This window comes from Propithecus coquereli, unplaced genomic scaffold, assembly GCF_000956105.1.
Source record: "Propithecus coquereli isolate 6110/MARCELLA unplaced genomic scaffold, Pcoq_1.0 Scaffold507, whole genome shotgun sequence".
NCBI classification, from domain to species: domain Eukaryota; kingdom Metazoa; phylum Chordata; class Mammalia; order Primates; family Indriidae; genus Propithecus; species Propithecus coquereli.
Genome location: NW_012150919.1, coordinates 1,155,415 through 1,169,996, shown reverse-complemented (window position 1 = coordinate 1,169,996; position 14,582 = coordinate 1,155,415). Strand labels below are relative to the sequence as shown.

The 14,582-nt window shown below is 42.8% G+C and overlaps 1 protein-coding gene across 1 annotated transcript in view; it reads right to left on the bottom strand.

The window, feature by feature from the left end:
• Positions 1–14,582, bottom strand: part of ADAMTSL3 (ADAMTS-like 3) — a 291,707-nt gene that overhangs the window by 68,703 nt on the left and 208,422 nt on the right. The window contains exons 18-19 of the mRNA XM_012656530.1: positions 6,736–6,928; positions 6,446–6,625 (exon numbers count right to left, since the gene is read on the bottom strand). Coding sequence (XP_012511984.1) covers positions 6,446–6,625; positions 6,736–6,928 — 373 coding nt within the window. The remainder of the gene's footprint in view (positions 1–6,445; positions 6,626–6,735; positions 6,929–14,582) is intronic.

Sequence of the window (14,582 nt, the reverse complement as noted above, 5' to 3'; positions counted from 1 at the left end):
AAAAAAAAAAAAAAAAGCCAGTAGTTTTCGTAAAATATGTCTTGATATTGACCATGCTGGGTCAGTTTTCCCAGATATACAGATGGCAATTTGAGTCTTCTATTTATATTTTTGTTGTTATAATGTTTGGTCGTCTCTTCCTGGGACTGTCTGTTGGATTTTCTTTCCTTGTCTCTTATATCTGTCATTTTCACTTGAATCTTTTTTATTTCTCTTTGATTCTTTTCATTTCCCTTCTTTCTCTTATTTCCCTCATTACGCTTTCTGTGTATAGTCATTCTGAGGTTCCTTCCACTACATTCTGAACAATTTACCCTTAGTGTTCTAATCGTATCCTGAACCCTGTCAGCTGTCTTTTCACATTCTTTTATTTATTTATCTCATTTCTTGAATTTTCTGATTTGTATCTACGGTTTTCTTAGTTTCTTTTAGTTCATGTTACAATATTGTTATATTTCCATCTGCTTCCAGGTGAAATTTTCATGCTGTTGGTTTGTTATTGATGCTTTCACAGTATCTTTGTAGGATGTTTGCTGAGGCTCCCATTTAAATGAAAGAGACTGTTTTCTGTGCTTTCATGGAAGGGGTGGGATTACTTCAGGGGAGTTATCTTCACTGTTAAGAGCTCCCTTCTCTGGTGTTAGAAACTATGACATTCAACAGCTTGGCCACAGCTCTGGGATTTGTATTTTCTGGAGTTCATGATTCCTAAGGCTCTGGAAGTTCCCTCTCCTTTACCCCGTCTGTGTTCCTTCTCCACTCAGATTGTAACTCTGGCGACTTCTCCAGTCCTCTCCGGTCTTCTTAAGCCCACAAGCGGGTCTGCCTGGTCTTTCTTCCTCCCAGTCACACTCAAGATCTGGATCTTCTCTCAATTTCACTGACTGGTCTCAACTCTGCTTGCTGAGGGTCGTGTGCAGAGTAGGATTATTTCCCTGTCGTCGTATTTATTTTTGATTTCTGTGTCCATGACTCTTGGCCCCCTCCTTTCTCTTTTTTATCTCTGCCTAGCTACTAAATTTGCAGTTTTTGCACAGTGGCTGCTGTTGTGTGTGATTTGGCCTCACCTACTTACATCACTTCTGTGAAAATTCTCTCTCTTTTTTTCTTTCCTTTGGCAATCCTAATCGCTCTGTTTTTTGTTTTTTAATGAAGGATTTGGGGATACTGAGCAACTAGGCTGCCATCAAGCTTCTGCCCCGCTGGAGGCCTCGCGATCACTGTTCCAGGAACTATTGTCAGTAACATGCTCTCAGATACCACAGCAGTCAACCTCCATGGCTTCAACCCCCACTTCCGTGCTGGCGATTTCCACAATTATGACTGCAACGCAGGTCTCTTCTGAGCTATAATTCTTTATTGACACCTTTATAGACTCTTAAACTACATGTATTTCAAAAATAAACCCATTTCCTCTCCCTTTCAAATCACTTTCTGAATGTGCTTCTCCTTCTCTAATTTTAAAATTAATGTCATCTCATCCATTAGCTTCCCAGGACAGAAATCTAGAACATTCCTCTCTTACTCTCATTTCCTACCAATTTAATTACCAAATATGTAAGTTACATTTCCTAAATATCTTTCAAAACTGTTTTCTATTTTGCATCCCAACTGCTTCATTATCCTCATTGGTTTTATTCCAATAGCCATCTAACAAGTTCTCTAAAGCTCCAATTCCTTCTTCCTCGAATACATTATTCATGTTGCAGCCAGAATTACACATCTGAAACACTTTTGCATTTACTTCCCTATTCAAACACCGTCCATAAGGCCCTCAGTGACTGCAGGGTAACTCCAAATACCCAAAGTCCTTCACAGTCTGGCTGCAGCCTCTCCTCCCATCTCACCTTCCCCCACTTCCTCAGTGCATCCTGTTCTCCAGCCACGTAGACTCTCGCAAATCTGTGCCTTTGTACACACTCTTGTCATCACCTAGAACACCCGTCTGCCTCATTTCCACACAGTTTGCACTCATTTCTTAAGACCCAACTCTCAAGCTGCATCTTCTACGCTTTCCTGGGACTCAGACAGGCTTAGCTATTTCCTTCGACTTTCACACAGTTCTATATACAGGGCACCTTCACTGTAAACATTAATTCATCTGTTTGCCTCCTGAAACCCTGAGCTCCCTGAAGACTGTGTTCTTGGTTGTCTGATTCCTTGTGGCTGGGGCAATCAACATAACAATGCTTAGTGAATGCTGATTAAATGACTGTGAGTTTGTAGGACTATGGGAATAGGGACATTCAGAACAGAGGAAGCTTGTATAAGTCTCTTTATTTTAGCCAATGGGTGTTCGCCGAGCACCAAGTGGGATACAAATATGCACAGAAATGGTCCTTCCCCTCCGGCAGCTACAGTCTAGTCAGGAAAATAAGGCATGTTCAGGGTGTGTGTGTGTGTGTGTGCTCACATGTGTGCATGTGTATGATTTAAAGTCAGTGGAGCAGACAGAACTGCATGAACGTGAATGCACTGGGCATATGCTGAATGGGTCAAATTATAAGAGAAAACTGTCAGATTGCGTCTAAAAAGGTGCTATTATTATTCAGGTAGAAGAGTGGTTATCTACATAGTGAGCAGTAATAAGAAACTCATAAATAGTACCACAGAATAAAAAAGAGTAAAAGGAAGGCTTTAGTATAAACCTTGAAAGCTGGGGTAGTCTTTTACTCACGGAAGGAATATCTGAACAAAGGGTTAATACAGGTGCATCAAAGACCTCAGATCAAGATAAAACTAATGTGCAGGATGATGATTCATAGATTGGATCCTCACCCAGAGATCTTTAGGTACGCTCTAGCCCCGCCAAACACCAATTATGAAGATAAAGATTTAAAAAAACGTCTTCAGCTCAACCAAGCTTCTTAGACTTTGTAAAAAAGAGTCCAGAGACCAGAACGTCTTGAGGGCATTTCCATGCTAAGCGTTATCAATAAGCTGAAACTGCTCATCAATAAGACTGTGTGTGTGAGAGAGAGAAAGAGAGAGAGAGAGAGAGAGAGAAAGAGAGAGACTCTTTCACACTCTTGTGTGCTGGTAAATATTTCACAAAAGGCTCTTGGGGGAAAGAGCCTTGACTGTTTTGCCGGCTTCTGTGGTTTAAATACGCCCATCGTGGCTGGTTTCAAGCTATCAATCTGATGTCACTGAGCCCAAGTAGGGAAGAGATCATAATTGGGTCTCACAAGCCAGTATGAGCTGCCTCCATCACCCTACTGCTTTCATGAGTCATAATTAATAATTCTACTGAAGACTAGAATGCTATATTTCAAAATCCATGCATTCTGGACATATCTTGAGTTGTTCTGTATAAAATTTCTCATTTATAGAGATTTCTTCCTTTTTACTTATCATATGGATAAGGGGTCAAGACTGAAGAGTTCGCAAGCGTGGGTAACTGAATACAGAGGGTGAAGAAGTCAGAGGGGCTTACAAGGGGTGGAAAGGTGGTGGTGATGGGAAGTGAGGGGAGGCTGGCTGGGATGGAGTGAAGAGGTGGTCCTGGTGCTTCCCCACAATGAGAACGTGTCCTACACGGACAGCTGGAGACATGGTATTGGACAGAGGTTAGAGACTCCTGGAGACAGAGAGTCACCCACAGAAGTTAGAGGAGAGGCCAGGACACAGAATCAACCACAGAGGGAAAATGTAGCAGTGGATATCAGAGAATCAAATATTGGGCTATTTTGAGATTTGGAAGAAGAGACGCCAACAGAAAAGACACAGTCAGGTAAGTAGGAAAAATTAAAACACCAAGACACACCATGAAGGAGAAAGATGGAAGTAGACAAAACTGCCAAATGCTCTGTCAGAGTATAGAAAATAAAAATGAGAAGAGGCTGCTGGATTTCAGTCCAGGGGTGGGACACACGGGCTGCAAGGGGATCAGAGACTCCGCCATCTGGGAAGAAGATTGCCTCTGTGAGTCAAAGCCCCTTTCTTGTAACTCGAAAGGCCGTGTAAGAACTGGAGGCTCCTCTCTACCTAAGGCTTGGTCCAGGTCTGAGGAACCCAGGCAAACTAATGAGCCAACGGATGGACAAAGGTCAACACGCCATGAATAGAGCCAGTGTCGGGGATGAGGACCCTCCCAGCTGCAGGCCCCCGGCTGGCTTGGTGGAGAATGGAAATTCTGGCGTGGCTCCCCAGCCTTTCTGTGTCCAGGGTCAGTGGCCAGGTTTAACGTGGAAGGACCTTATCCAGAACCACAAAATGGACGGCTGCCCCCCAGTGAGCCATCCCCTGGCAGTGGGACTAGTTTGGCAAGACGCTCTAGGGAAGGGTGGCAATTTGGCGTCAGAGTCTCTGCCAAAACAAAGCAGCTCTGAAATGAGAGGAAATTTCACCTAACAGGAGAAAAGCTGAATCTAGCGGGAAACCTAAGCCGCCATACAGCATGTCATGTGCCCGACTGCAGCAGAGTCTGACACCGGCTTTTGGAGTCACAGCCGGGGCGGCCCTGCCTTTGTGAGTGCAGTGCACACCTGCCCTTCCCCCAAGACGGGGCTTCCTGGAGCCGTGGTCTTGGCTGGGAGTGGGAGGGCGTCTTAACTGAGCTCGGCTGACCTCGTGGAGTACACAGAGCTCACTCTTTGCCCTCACAAATGGTCGTCCAGGAAACTGCCTCGGGTCCACCCCAGCTTACCTGGGTACCCTCCCCTTTTGTTTCCGTCTCTTCTTTCTCCCAGCAAAACCCTTCAATGAATGATTTGCCTCTCCTGTGCTAGCAGGCCTGAGGTTTTCTGATGATCATCTGTTCAACATGACTTTGAATTTTCCCTGACTGCAAAGACTCTTGAGAAAGAGGGTGTCCTTGGTCAGAGCTCTACAGGACCCAAGGACCTGTCCACAACCTCACGGCCACAGGCCTCAAGGACACTATAAGCCAGATGCAAAGACCATGCAGATGCTCAGGAAGTAGCTACCCACAGAAACATAACAAAAAGTGAGGTCGTTGTGAGCTAAAGGTGGGAAATGTTGGATGATTTGAGGGAGTGGGAGACTTCAGAGAGGAGGGACGTGGAGAGCTGGGGCCAGGACATGAGAGCCGCGGCAAGAGCAGAGACGCAACGGCAAGCCCGTGTGAACGTGGCAATAGCCTTACGTCAGCAATATATAACTGGCAACTGCGAATTCAGCAATTCACTGGGAGAAAGGACGGGGGAGGAAAGCGATGATGTCACCATTAGTCTCCAGTCTAAAAGGCCAGTGACAAGAGTTTGTTCCACAAGACAGGATCGAACCGTGAAGACCTGTTTGTTTTGAGAGGAGGGAAGAAAAGAGGGAAGCAGAGCGGGTATCTTAGAGCAGGCAGTCATGCTGGGGGCTCCCTGGCTGCGTCCAGGGATGCAGTGCCTGGCTTCTCCGCAGCCTCGGCCCACTCCGTGTCCTTCCCTTTTCTTGTCTGTTCCCCTTGGCTCAGGGCAGCACTTGTTCAAGGAAGTCATCACTCAGAGCCATTCCTACCTTGGACACATTTAAAGACTGAGCAACCCAAACAAGGATGAGGGCAGGTGGGGAAAACACTGCTCGAACTTGTGTGCATGGCAAGACGACACCTGGGGACTTTGCTGAAGGGCAGACTCTGATTCCTCAGGTCTGGGAGGACTTTAGAGTCCTCATTTCTTACCAGTTCCCAGGAGTGGAGTCCATTTGACCAGTCCCTGGGCCACACTAAGCGGTGATTCTGCAGGTGGTAAAACCTGTGGAACACTCTGAGCAAGCAGGTGGCTTGATGAACTCAGGAGTGGGAAGACCGGGGTGCTGGACAGTCTGGGGATGGGAGAGTGACACGGGGGCAGGGAGATCAGGTGGGCAGTGCATGACAACAGAAAAGGCCCTTGGAGTACAGCCAAAAGGAACGGATTCTGCCCCCACTTTGCCAGCTGTGAGAGCTTAGGCATCTTATTCCTGCTACTGGAGTTCAGGTTCCCCCAGCTGGAAAACAAGGCATCCTTGCCAGACTGCACCACGTCCTGCCAGCACTGAAATGATACGCTGGAATTCTACTTGCTGTGCAATTCACGCTTGCCATGATGAAGGGCTGATTAGCAGTGGACGTGACAAGGGAAGACAAGGTATGGAAGGTGTTCAGAAACTCGACATCGCAGGGTGTAATGAATGGTTCCACGGGAGGGGACACAAGGAAGGGAGGAACCAGATAGATGTGAGTGTATCCTGGGACACTATGATTCTGGTAGTTCCAGCAGAAGGGATGGGTTTGGGAGAAAGATGATGAGAACAGTTTAAAGAATATTGAGTAAAAACTGAAAGGAATCATTGTGTGCAGGCTAAGAGTGAGCGAGCAACTCCTTAAATTGGCACCCTGGGAGCCCTGCTCCTCCCACATAGTCCCAGCCTGATCTTGTGGAGGAAATACTCAGAGGCGGAAACAAAGGAGGGACGGAAAAGAAGGGGCCGTAAAGTTGAGTGAGGCTCCTACCTTCGACCAGTCTCCCGCAGCCCAGTGTGGAGGACAGTCTGTCCTGGAGCAGGACTTGTGAGTCGACGCCTTGCGTCCTTGGCACAACTCGTCCGATAGATTCAAAAAGCTGCCATCTGTGAGCAGCTGCCGACAGGTGACTCTTCGGTTCTGAGTTCCTCCGCCACATGTCCTGGAACACTGAGAAGATGACGGGGGTGAGGCGACGGGTTGGCCCATGTCATGTTAGCGCAGTGCAGGGCTCCTCACGGCCACAAGCACACGGGCCACGGGGTGGCCAGTGTCCCTACCTGCTGCCATTCTTCAATGTGCCAGCCAGGAGGGCAGTCAAACTGATTGCACGCTTGTAAGGCATGCGGCTTTTCGTCTCTGCACTCCTCAGGGCGGGCGGGGGACTCCCCCGGGTATAGGCAGTACACGTCTCGGGTCTGGATTCCAACACCACAGGTAGCTGAGCAGGGTCCCCAAGAGCCCATGTGCCACCTGTACCCAAAAAAAAAATGGGGAAAGATGAGCTATCCAATGAGACAACCTGCGACCATCAGAGCATGAACCATGTCAGGTCCTTCTCTGGGCTTCCTGACTCCACACTCTGTATCCAGATTCTACAGCCAAGGCGTCTCCACCAATATATGCAATTCAAATATAGCAATGTAGTATTTAAAGGCAAGAAACGTCAGGAAAGTGCTTAAAGATCTTACCCATTTGGGAAGGTCCACAGTAAAAAGAAGCAGATTTGTTCCCATCCTGTCCTACCACCATATATCAAAAAGAAAAATCTTGGTTTTGTTTTGAATAGAGTCCCAAGGCAATGATGATTTATAGAGGTGTCAAAAGAAATTTTAAATGCTTGAAAGCATACTTCGGGAAATCTTCAGGGCACCTGGCTTCATTATTTGGAATACCCCTAAGAAAATTCTTTTATGTTAGGATTGGATTTACAACATATATATAACGTGATTCCTTTCCAATAAGATCTTGGAAAAATCAGGTTTTCTCATGAAACATCTGTAAAAACGGAAAACCAGGGCAGCTGCTCTCGACACATACTTCCAAGCTGCCTTCAAGGAAGATTCTCTCCATCGACGCTCACTGGCAGAGCTTGCGAGCGCCTGGTTTTCTACGCCCGTAACAACACCGGAGAATATCGTTTAAAAAAGTCTTTGCCATCTGACGGGTGAAAAATTATACACCAGGGTTACTTTAATTTGTGGATACTTAATTAGTGAACATGGATTCTTAAATAGTCACTGTCGAGATACATCATAAGGAAACCATTTTAAAATGCTTAACATATGCATAAAAGGAGGATGGTCTCCAGGGTAATTTGTAATAGCAAAAAAATAAATTAAATTTTAGAAAATGGAAGATTATCTAAATGTTTAACAATAAAAGGCAAAATAAATAATTGTCCATTCATGCAGCACAATGCCAGCAGCCATTAAAATAAAGTAGATTTATAGTTATTAACATAGAAATACATTCATGATACATTTTTATTAGAAAGGTCATAAAATAGCTTGTAGAGTGTAATTTTATTTTTTATTAATTTATTAATGTATGTAGGAAAACGTCTGGATAATTACACATCAAAATGTTAACAGTGATGATCTCTAAGTGATAGTACTTTTCTTTTTTTTGTTTGTTTTTGAGAGAGGGTCTCTTAGTATTCAGATTTTTCATAAATTAAGAAATATTCTCAGCTATTATCTATTTGAATATTAACTTCTTACTTTCCTTGTGTAATTCCACTTTGACATACGATAAGCCTTCTCAATATTTCCTTTGTATCTCTCAAACCACTTGTGCATATTTAACATATCTCATTTATTCTTTGTGTTTTATTCTGGGTAATTTCTTCAGATCTCTCTTCCAGTTTACCTGTTTACCCCAGCCCATAACTTTTAAATTTCAATAATTATATTTTTAACTTCTGGATATTCTATTAGTTGACCCATATGAATTGCCAATATTTGACCATTTATTTCTGAGCAATCAAATTGAAAGTTTCATATGGTTCAAGTTAATATTTGGTTCTTTTAAAAAATCTTCCAGGTTTTTAATAGTATGTTATTCCTAGCTTAGATTTTCAATTTTCTGTTTTATACATTTAAATATTTTAAACAAACTTATTTCATATTCTGTACCTGGTAATCCCAACATATGATACTCTGTGTATCTGATTCTGTTTTCCTCCCCACCGACTCTCACACATTGCTTCTTCATGAGTTTTTTGATTTCTGATTACGAGCTCATGCTCTTTAGGTCTTTGTGGAAATTTCAAGGCCTGGGTAGAAGACACATTCCTCCACCAACGATTTGCATTCCCTCTGTCAAGACCAATGTGAATTAATTTTTTGCATCACATAGTATAAATATAAACCCCCTCCTACATAAAGGGCTACTTTTGGCTTTTAGATTCTCGGGGGTGGGGGGGTGGGGAGGGTCTTTTGATTCCTTCCATTCAGAGGCAAAGCCAAGACAGACAGTTTTCCTTGCAATCTCTCTTTATAGGATGGATTTCACCCCTGAATTTGCCTTTTCATTGAGGTAGACCTTGGCTTGGTGTGAGGATCGCCATGCTATTCTTCACTTCCTGCAGGTCCAAGGACTTGTCTGTCTGCCAGGCAAAACTGCTGAAGCTGAAACGTCTCGGTTACTGGCATAGGCAGCCGGCCCCATGGAGTACTGGGTCACCACTCTAGACGCCTCTTCAACTTGTTTCTCACTTCTGAGCATTTCCCTTACTTTCTTACAAGCTTAGATCTTCATTTCAGGTTATGTTCTCACATATTTTACCCATTATTTTAGAAGTATTTAGCAGAAGGACTTTCAGGACACCTGGTCCATCATGCGACTAGAAATGGACATGCACATTCACATACCTGAAATAATAGTTCAGAGAGTTTAGTTCTAGGTTGATCATGATTTTCCATTGGAACTGTGAAGGAATTATTCCTTTGTATTCCAGAAACTCCAGTTGTTGATAAGTTGTTTGAAGTTAATCCATTTTTCATGTGTGGTCACTTTTAAGATTTTCTTTTTATCTCCAATTTTCTGCAGTTTTACTGTTATGTATAAATGTGGGGACTTATTTTTACTTATGTTTCTTGATACTAAGAGTGGATATTTTTTTCTTAAGGTTTAGTAAACAATTTATTTCATATCTGGCTTCTCTGACATTACCTACATATTTCTTAATTTTCTTTCTTTTCCCCAAATAATCAACTTTCTGTGCTTTTGATTCATTTCATTTCCTCAACACTATCTTTGAATTATTAATTCTTTCTTTAATTATCTCTATTATTCTTTTATTTCATTGACTTTCTTTGTTTCTAGGTTTTCTAATTGGTTCTTTTTAATACTCACCTATTCTTATTACATTGCTGTCTACTTCTATTCCATTCTTTCTAGTTCTTTAACTGGATGTTACTTATTAATTTAGGTCTCAAGATCCTAATAACACTTAGTTTAAAGTTGTCTTCAGATTGTTCTTACATTTTCATTTCATCCGGAGTGAATTCATCTTCAATTGCTCAATCTGTGGATTATTTTTGTTAGTGTTAGATTTCTTCATGTGCTTTGGAGTTTCATTTTGCAGGCTCAGTTTGAAGGGAGGGGACTCTCTCCCTCCACCTCCCTTGATCCACCTCCCTTTTCTCTCCTACCTCTCCCTGTCTACCGTTTTATTCGCTTCCATCTAGCTCTCTAGGGTCTCCAGTCAGGAGCTAAATCTTATGTGGACAACATGGCACAGAAGAACCGTAGGGACATTGAAGACCCAATCGCTGGGCCAACAGCAGGTAGGGGCAGTGTCTAGTCACGGGGCTCTGTCTGTGTCTGTCTGTTCCACTTCCCCGCAAGAGTGGCCTCACAGAAACAAAGGCTTCAAGCTATAATCAGCAGCAGCTTTTTTCCGCTTCCTTTTACAAAGAAGCAGTGAACCTGGGTCCTTTCTCCTGAATCAAAAGAAAGATGTTCAGTCCCTCCTGTCCATAGCAATTGAACTCTTCATTTTCCCCGACTGCTTGGGGCCTGAGGGCTGGAAGAACCGCAGGTGCAGTCCCACTTACCACGCCACACTCCCATCCCCGGCCTGGCCCAGGTAGCTGTTTCCACGATTTTTCCCTTGGTCTGGCATTTTGATAACTCATCTATCCTTGACGTGTATTTGGAGCAGAATGTGAAGTTATGACACTATCTTAATTGGAAGTCTATTAATGAGTTAGACTATAATTGAAAATACCTAAATTCCAATAGCTTTGGAATTGAGAGAAGTCACCAACAGTAGATACGTGGGTCATATTTTGATGACAATTAGACTACACGGCTCAATACCTAGAAGGCTTCTGTTTCACCATTAAAACAATTCAGCTTAAATATGTAAGTTTTTTGGAGTGACTTCAGGATGATCATCCTTTGAGAAAGTGTACAGCCAGAAGATTCAGTTAGAGTCAAAAGGAACTGGTAATGGAACTATTTTAATTTAAGAAATAGGCAAAAATTTCTTATTAACAGAAAACAAACTAAATACAGAATTCTCTTTTATATTCAAGAAACGGGTAACCAGCTGGTGCAGAAACACATTACTCTTGCCTGTTGCTTTCCGACTTCTTTCCCTGGCAGTGTCGAATGCTGTTAGAGGAGAAGGCTCTCCTCAGACGAGGGGACCATTATATAACCCTTCATGTTTCTGCAAGCTGTTGGCTCTCTCCTGGAAAAAGCAAACTCCATAAATAGCCATCACTCAGCAGTTATAGGATGGATTGGAGGAGTAACCCCATAAGAGCAAATAAACACGCAACACCCCACCTTGGAGAGTCCAGGCTAATACATCAAATACAGTCGCCTTCGGGTAAATAAAGATCCGCTGGCCGTCCGACCCAATCTCAGTGGTACATTTCACCCTGGGGTGTTATTTTACTGCTATTACCCTTGGAGTCAGTAAATATTTGTATGGAAAATATTATGCAACACCCTGTTCCTGTTATTCCTACACCACTGGTTTCTAGAACCTAAAACATTTTTGTAAACTTACCTTTATTTTGGCACCAAACCTTTGTCTCTGCTGGGGTTTTTCCAATATAACTCTCAAACTTTGAAAAGTTTATTAAATTTGCAACTTTGAAATGAGGAATAGTATTTCCTTTCACATAAAAACAGACTCTTAATTTTGCAAAGTGGCCAAGACATATTGTCTGCTCTATTATTCTTAGCTCGGAGGCTCCGTGGGCGAGAGATTGCTGAGGAAGGGAGGGTGCAGGAGCTCTTGCTGAGGCAGTGTGATGAAGTAAGGGCACGTGGCACATAGGCTGATGCACGAATAAGCCAGCGCGCTTTCTCCAGCAGCCTTGGTAAACAGTTTCCAGACTCCTTGTTCAATCTCGTTCTGGGTTAGTGAGCAAACGAAGAATACTGCAAACAAAACTCAACCCTGCCTTGACCTCCTGGGCAGGTCAAGCACAGAACGAAAGCAAACCCTGAGCCTTTCACACTACTCATGAGTGGACATAAGAATAACTACAAAAGGACTAAACATAGTTTGAAGATGTGAGTGAAAAATGCAACTAATAAGAGTTCCCCTGTATCAGTTAGGTTAGGATCAGGTTAGGATCCTATTTTACATTCTGTCAAACTTCATTTTGCCAGTAAGAAGTGAGCCAATGATTACTTTCACGGGAGAGAATTAACTTTTTTCACAGTAGAGAAGGTCTTTAGGCACACGGCACAGTACGTGCGAAGGCCCAGAGGGTGTGAATGGGCATGAGCGTGGGTCCTAGTGCCTCATTTAGTGCAGCTGCTGAGCAAATTCCTATGACAAACGTGTGTGTGTGTGTGTGTGTGTGTGTGTGTGTGTGTGTGTGTGTGTAGGCATGTAGTAGCAGTGACAGGAGATGTGGTTCAAGAGTTAGAAGCAAAGTCACAAAGAAATTTATATGCTGTTATGGGTTGAATTGTTTCCTCCCAAAATATGTTGAGGTTATAACCTCCAGTACCTGCGACTGTGACCTTATTTTGAAATAGGGTCTTTGCAGATGATCCAGAGGAGGTCGTTAGAGCAGGCCCTAACCCAAGAGGAGTGGTGTCCTCCTGAAGAGGGGTCATTTGGACACAGAGGCATACAGAAGGAAAAGAATATGAAACCACAGTGGCAGTGCCATCCACAAGCCAAAGAGTGCCAGAGGCTATTTGCCACGAGCCAGGCACGAAACAGACTCTCCCTCACAGTCCTCGGAAGGAACCAACCCTCCGGCACCTTGATCTTTAACATCTTGTTTCCAGATCTGTGAGATAATAAATTTCTGTTCTTTACGCCACTCTGTTGGTGATACTGTGCTATGGCAGCCCCAGGAAACTAACATATACGCCAAAGGGAAGAATGTGGCTTTTAATCCACAGGTAAAGGAAAGTCACTGAAGGGCTGTACGCAGGCGGTTCACACGGTCACTCCGCAATTTAGAAAGGTAAAGAACTTTTGTAGTTGTGCCTGTGCACGTGTATCAGAGCAGGAGAGAAAAGGCAGGAGTTCATCTAGACACTACTGAAACAGCTTAGGGAAAACATATCTGAATTAGGGCAGGGCAGTTAGACGTGAACAGGATGGATTCACAAAGTATTGAGAAGTAAATTGTCAAGAATGCCAGGTTCATGTTATCAGAGAACTGAAACCAGACAAGGCCACATAATGAGAATCTACTTAAATAAGGGACTTGAATTTCATGGTAAAGTGGGAAAAATGTTTGATTTGGACTTTGTCTGGAAACATTAAAAGAAAAATTATGAAATCAAGTTATATTATTTTGAATATAATTGCAGTTATTATGGCAGCTGAGTGCACTACTTCTTAGAATGAACAGAGAATGGCTTGTGAATTGTTTTGTATTTTGGCATTTTTTGGAAAAAAATTATATGATGACACATTATAGCTATCTTCACTTTCATGGCAAGAGCGTAACAGAATAACTTTACAAAAAATAAAATTGAGAGTTTCATCAACGTTCTCAGGGCCTCTTTTTATCTTGTGATATGCAAATCATTCTCATTTGAAATGTCTTTTATGTTGCCATTATTTTCGTTTTCCGTTTCAGTATTTTTGCTAGTTGGCTAGAAGCAGAGGACAGAACTCTGGTAAAGACGAGCTTCATGTCATCCTGGAATAAGATTTAGATCTAGAAATAAAATATGCCCCAATGTATTGGGTTGTATTTTCTTCTTTTTATGCTTCTTTGTTAATGGCTATGAGAATTTCATGCTTAGCCAAACTGTAGTCACCATTTAAAGTCTGTGCAGATTCCAGATCATTTCTCTTATAGTCATCTTCCCAGAAACAGAGCACTGGTTGGTACAGACAAAAGGGATGGCTGGTGGAGGGGCTGGAAATCAGGAGACCACCTCCGACGGCAGCATGCCCTGTGGGCTCCTATGCTTCCATTTTCTCCATCTGGAGAAGGAGGGGTTTGGACTAAATGACAGCTGATGAGAAATTCACCCTGTTTGGCTTTACTTGTAGTAAACAATTTATTTACTGTGTGTTCGCAGGCAAGTTGCCAACTACTTAAAATGCTCAAATTCAGTTTTCATGTACAGAAAACAAGAGCATTTATTTATTATTTATTTATTACCACATCTGTGAAGGAATGTGAGGTTATTACTAATAATAAGAATAGTACTTTTCACTGAGCAGAGACGACTTAGGGTGCTGATGCTCAAATTTTTGCACAGGAAAATACCTGGCATAACTAAAAGTAACAAACAGGTTCATTCCATTGTTTTAAAAACAGTCCAAAGAAAAGAATTTATGGATTCCAGAACTCTTAAAACACCTCTGCAAAAGCCTGGGAAGCCGCATCTCTGCAGGACACTCTGAGCATTTCTAGAAAAGACAGTAGAGACTCAATGATACTCATGGCTACAAATACAGAAATGGATGCAACTGTGTTGATGAAGAATTTTGTTGGTATAATATAAACGGCAAAAAGGAAAGGATAATAGTGCTGATCCACCCATACCAAGCTTTCAACGGAGGACACGCAAATGGAATTGTGGTGAGCTGGGTCCCTGGTTTAAAGTAATTATTTAGAAAAAAATATAATTGATCTCATTGTCTCCACCCTCATTCTCCCCATTTCAGGGTTTA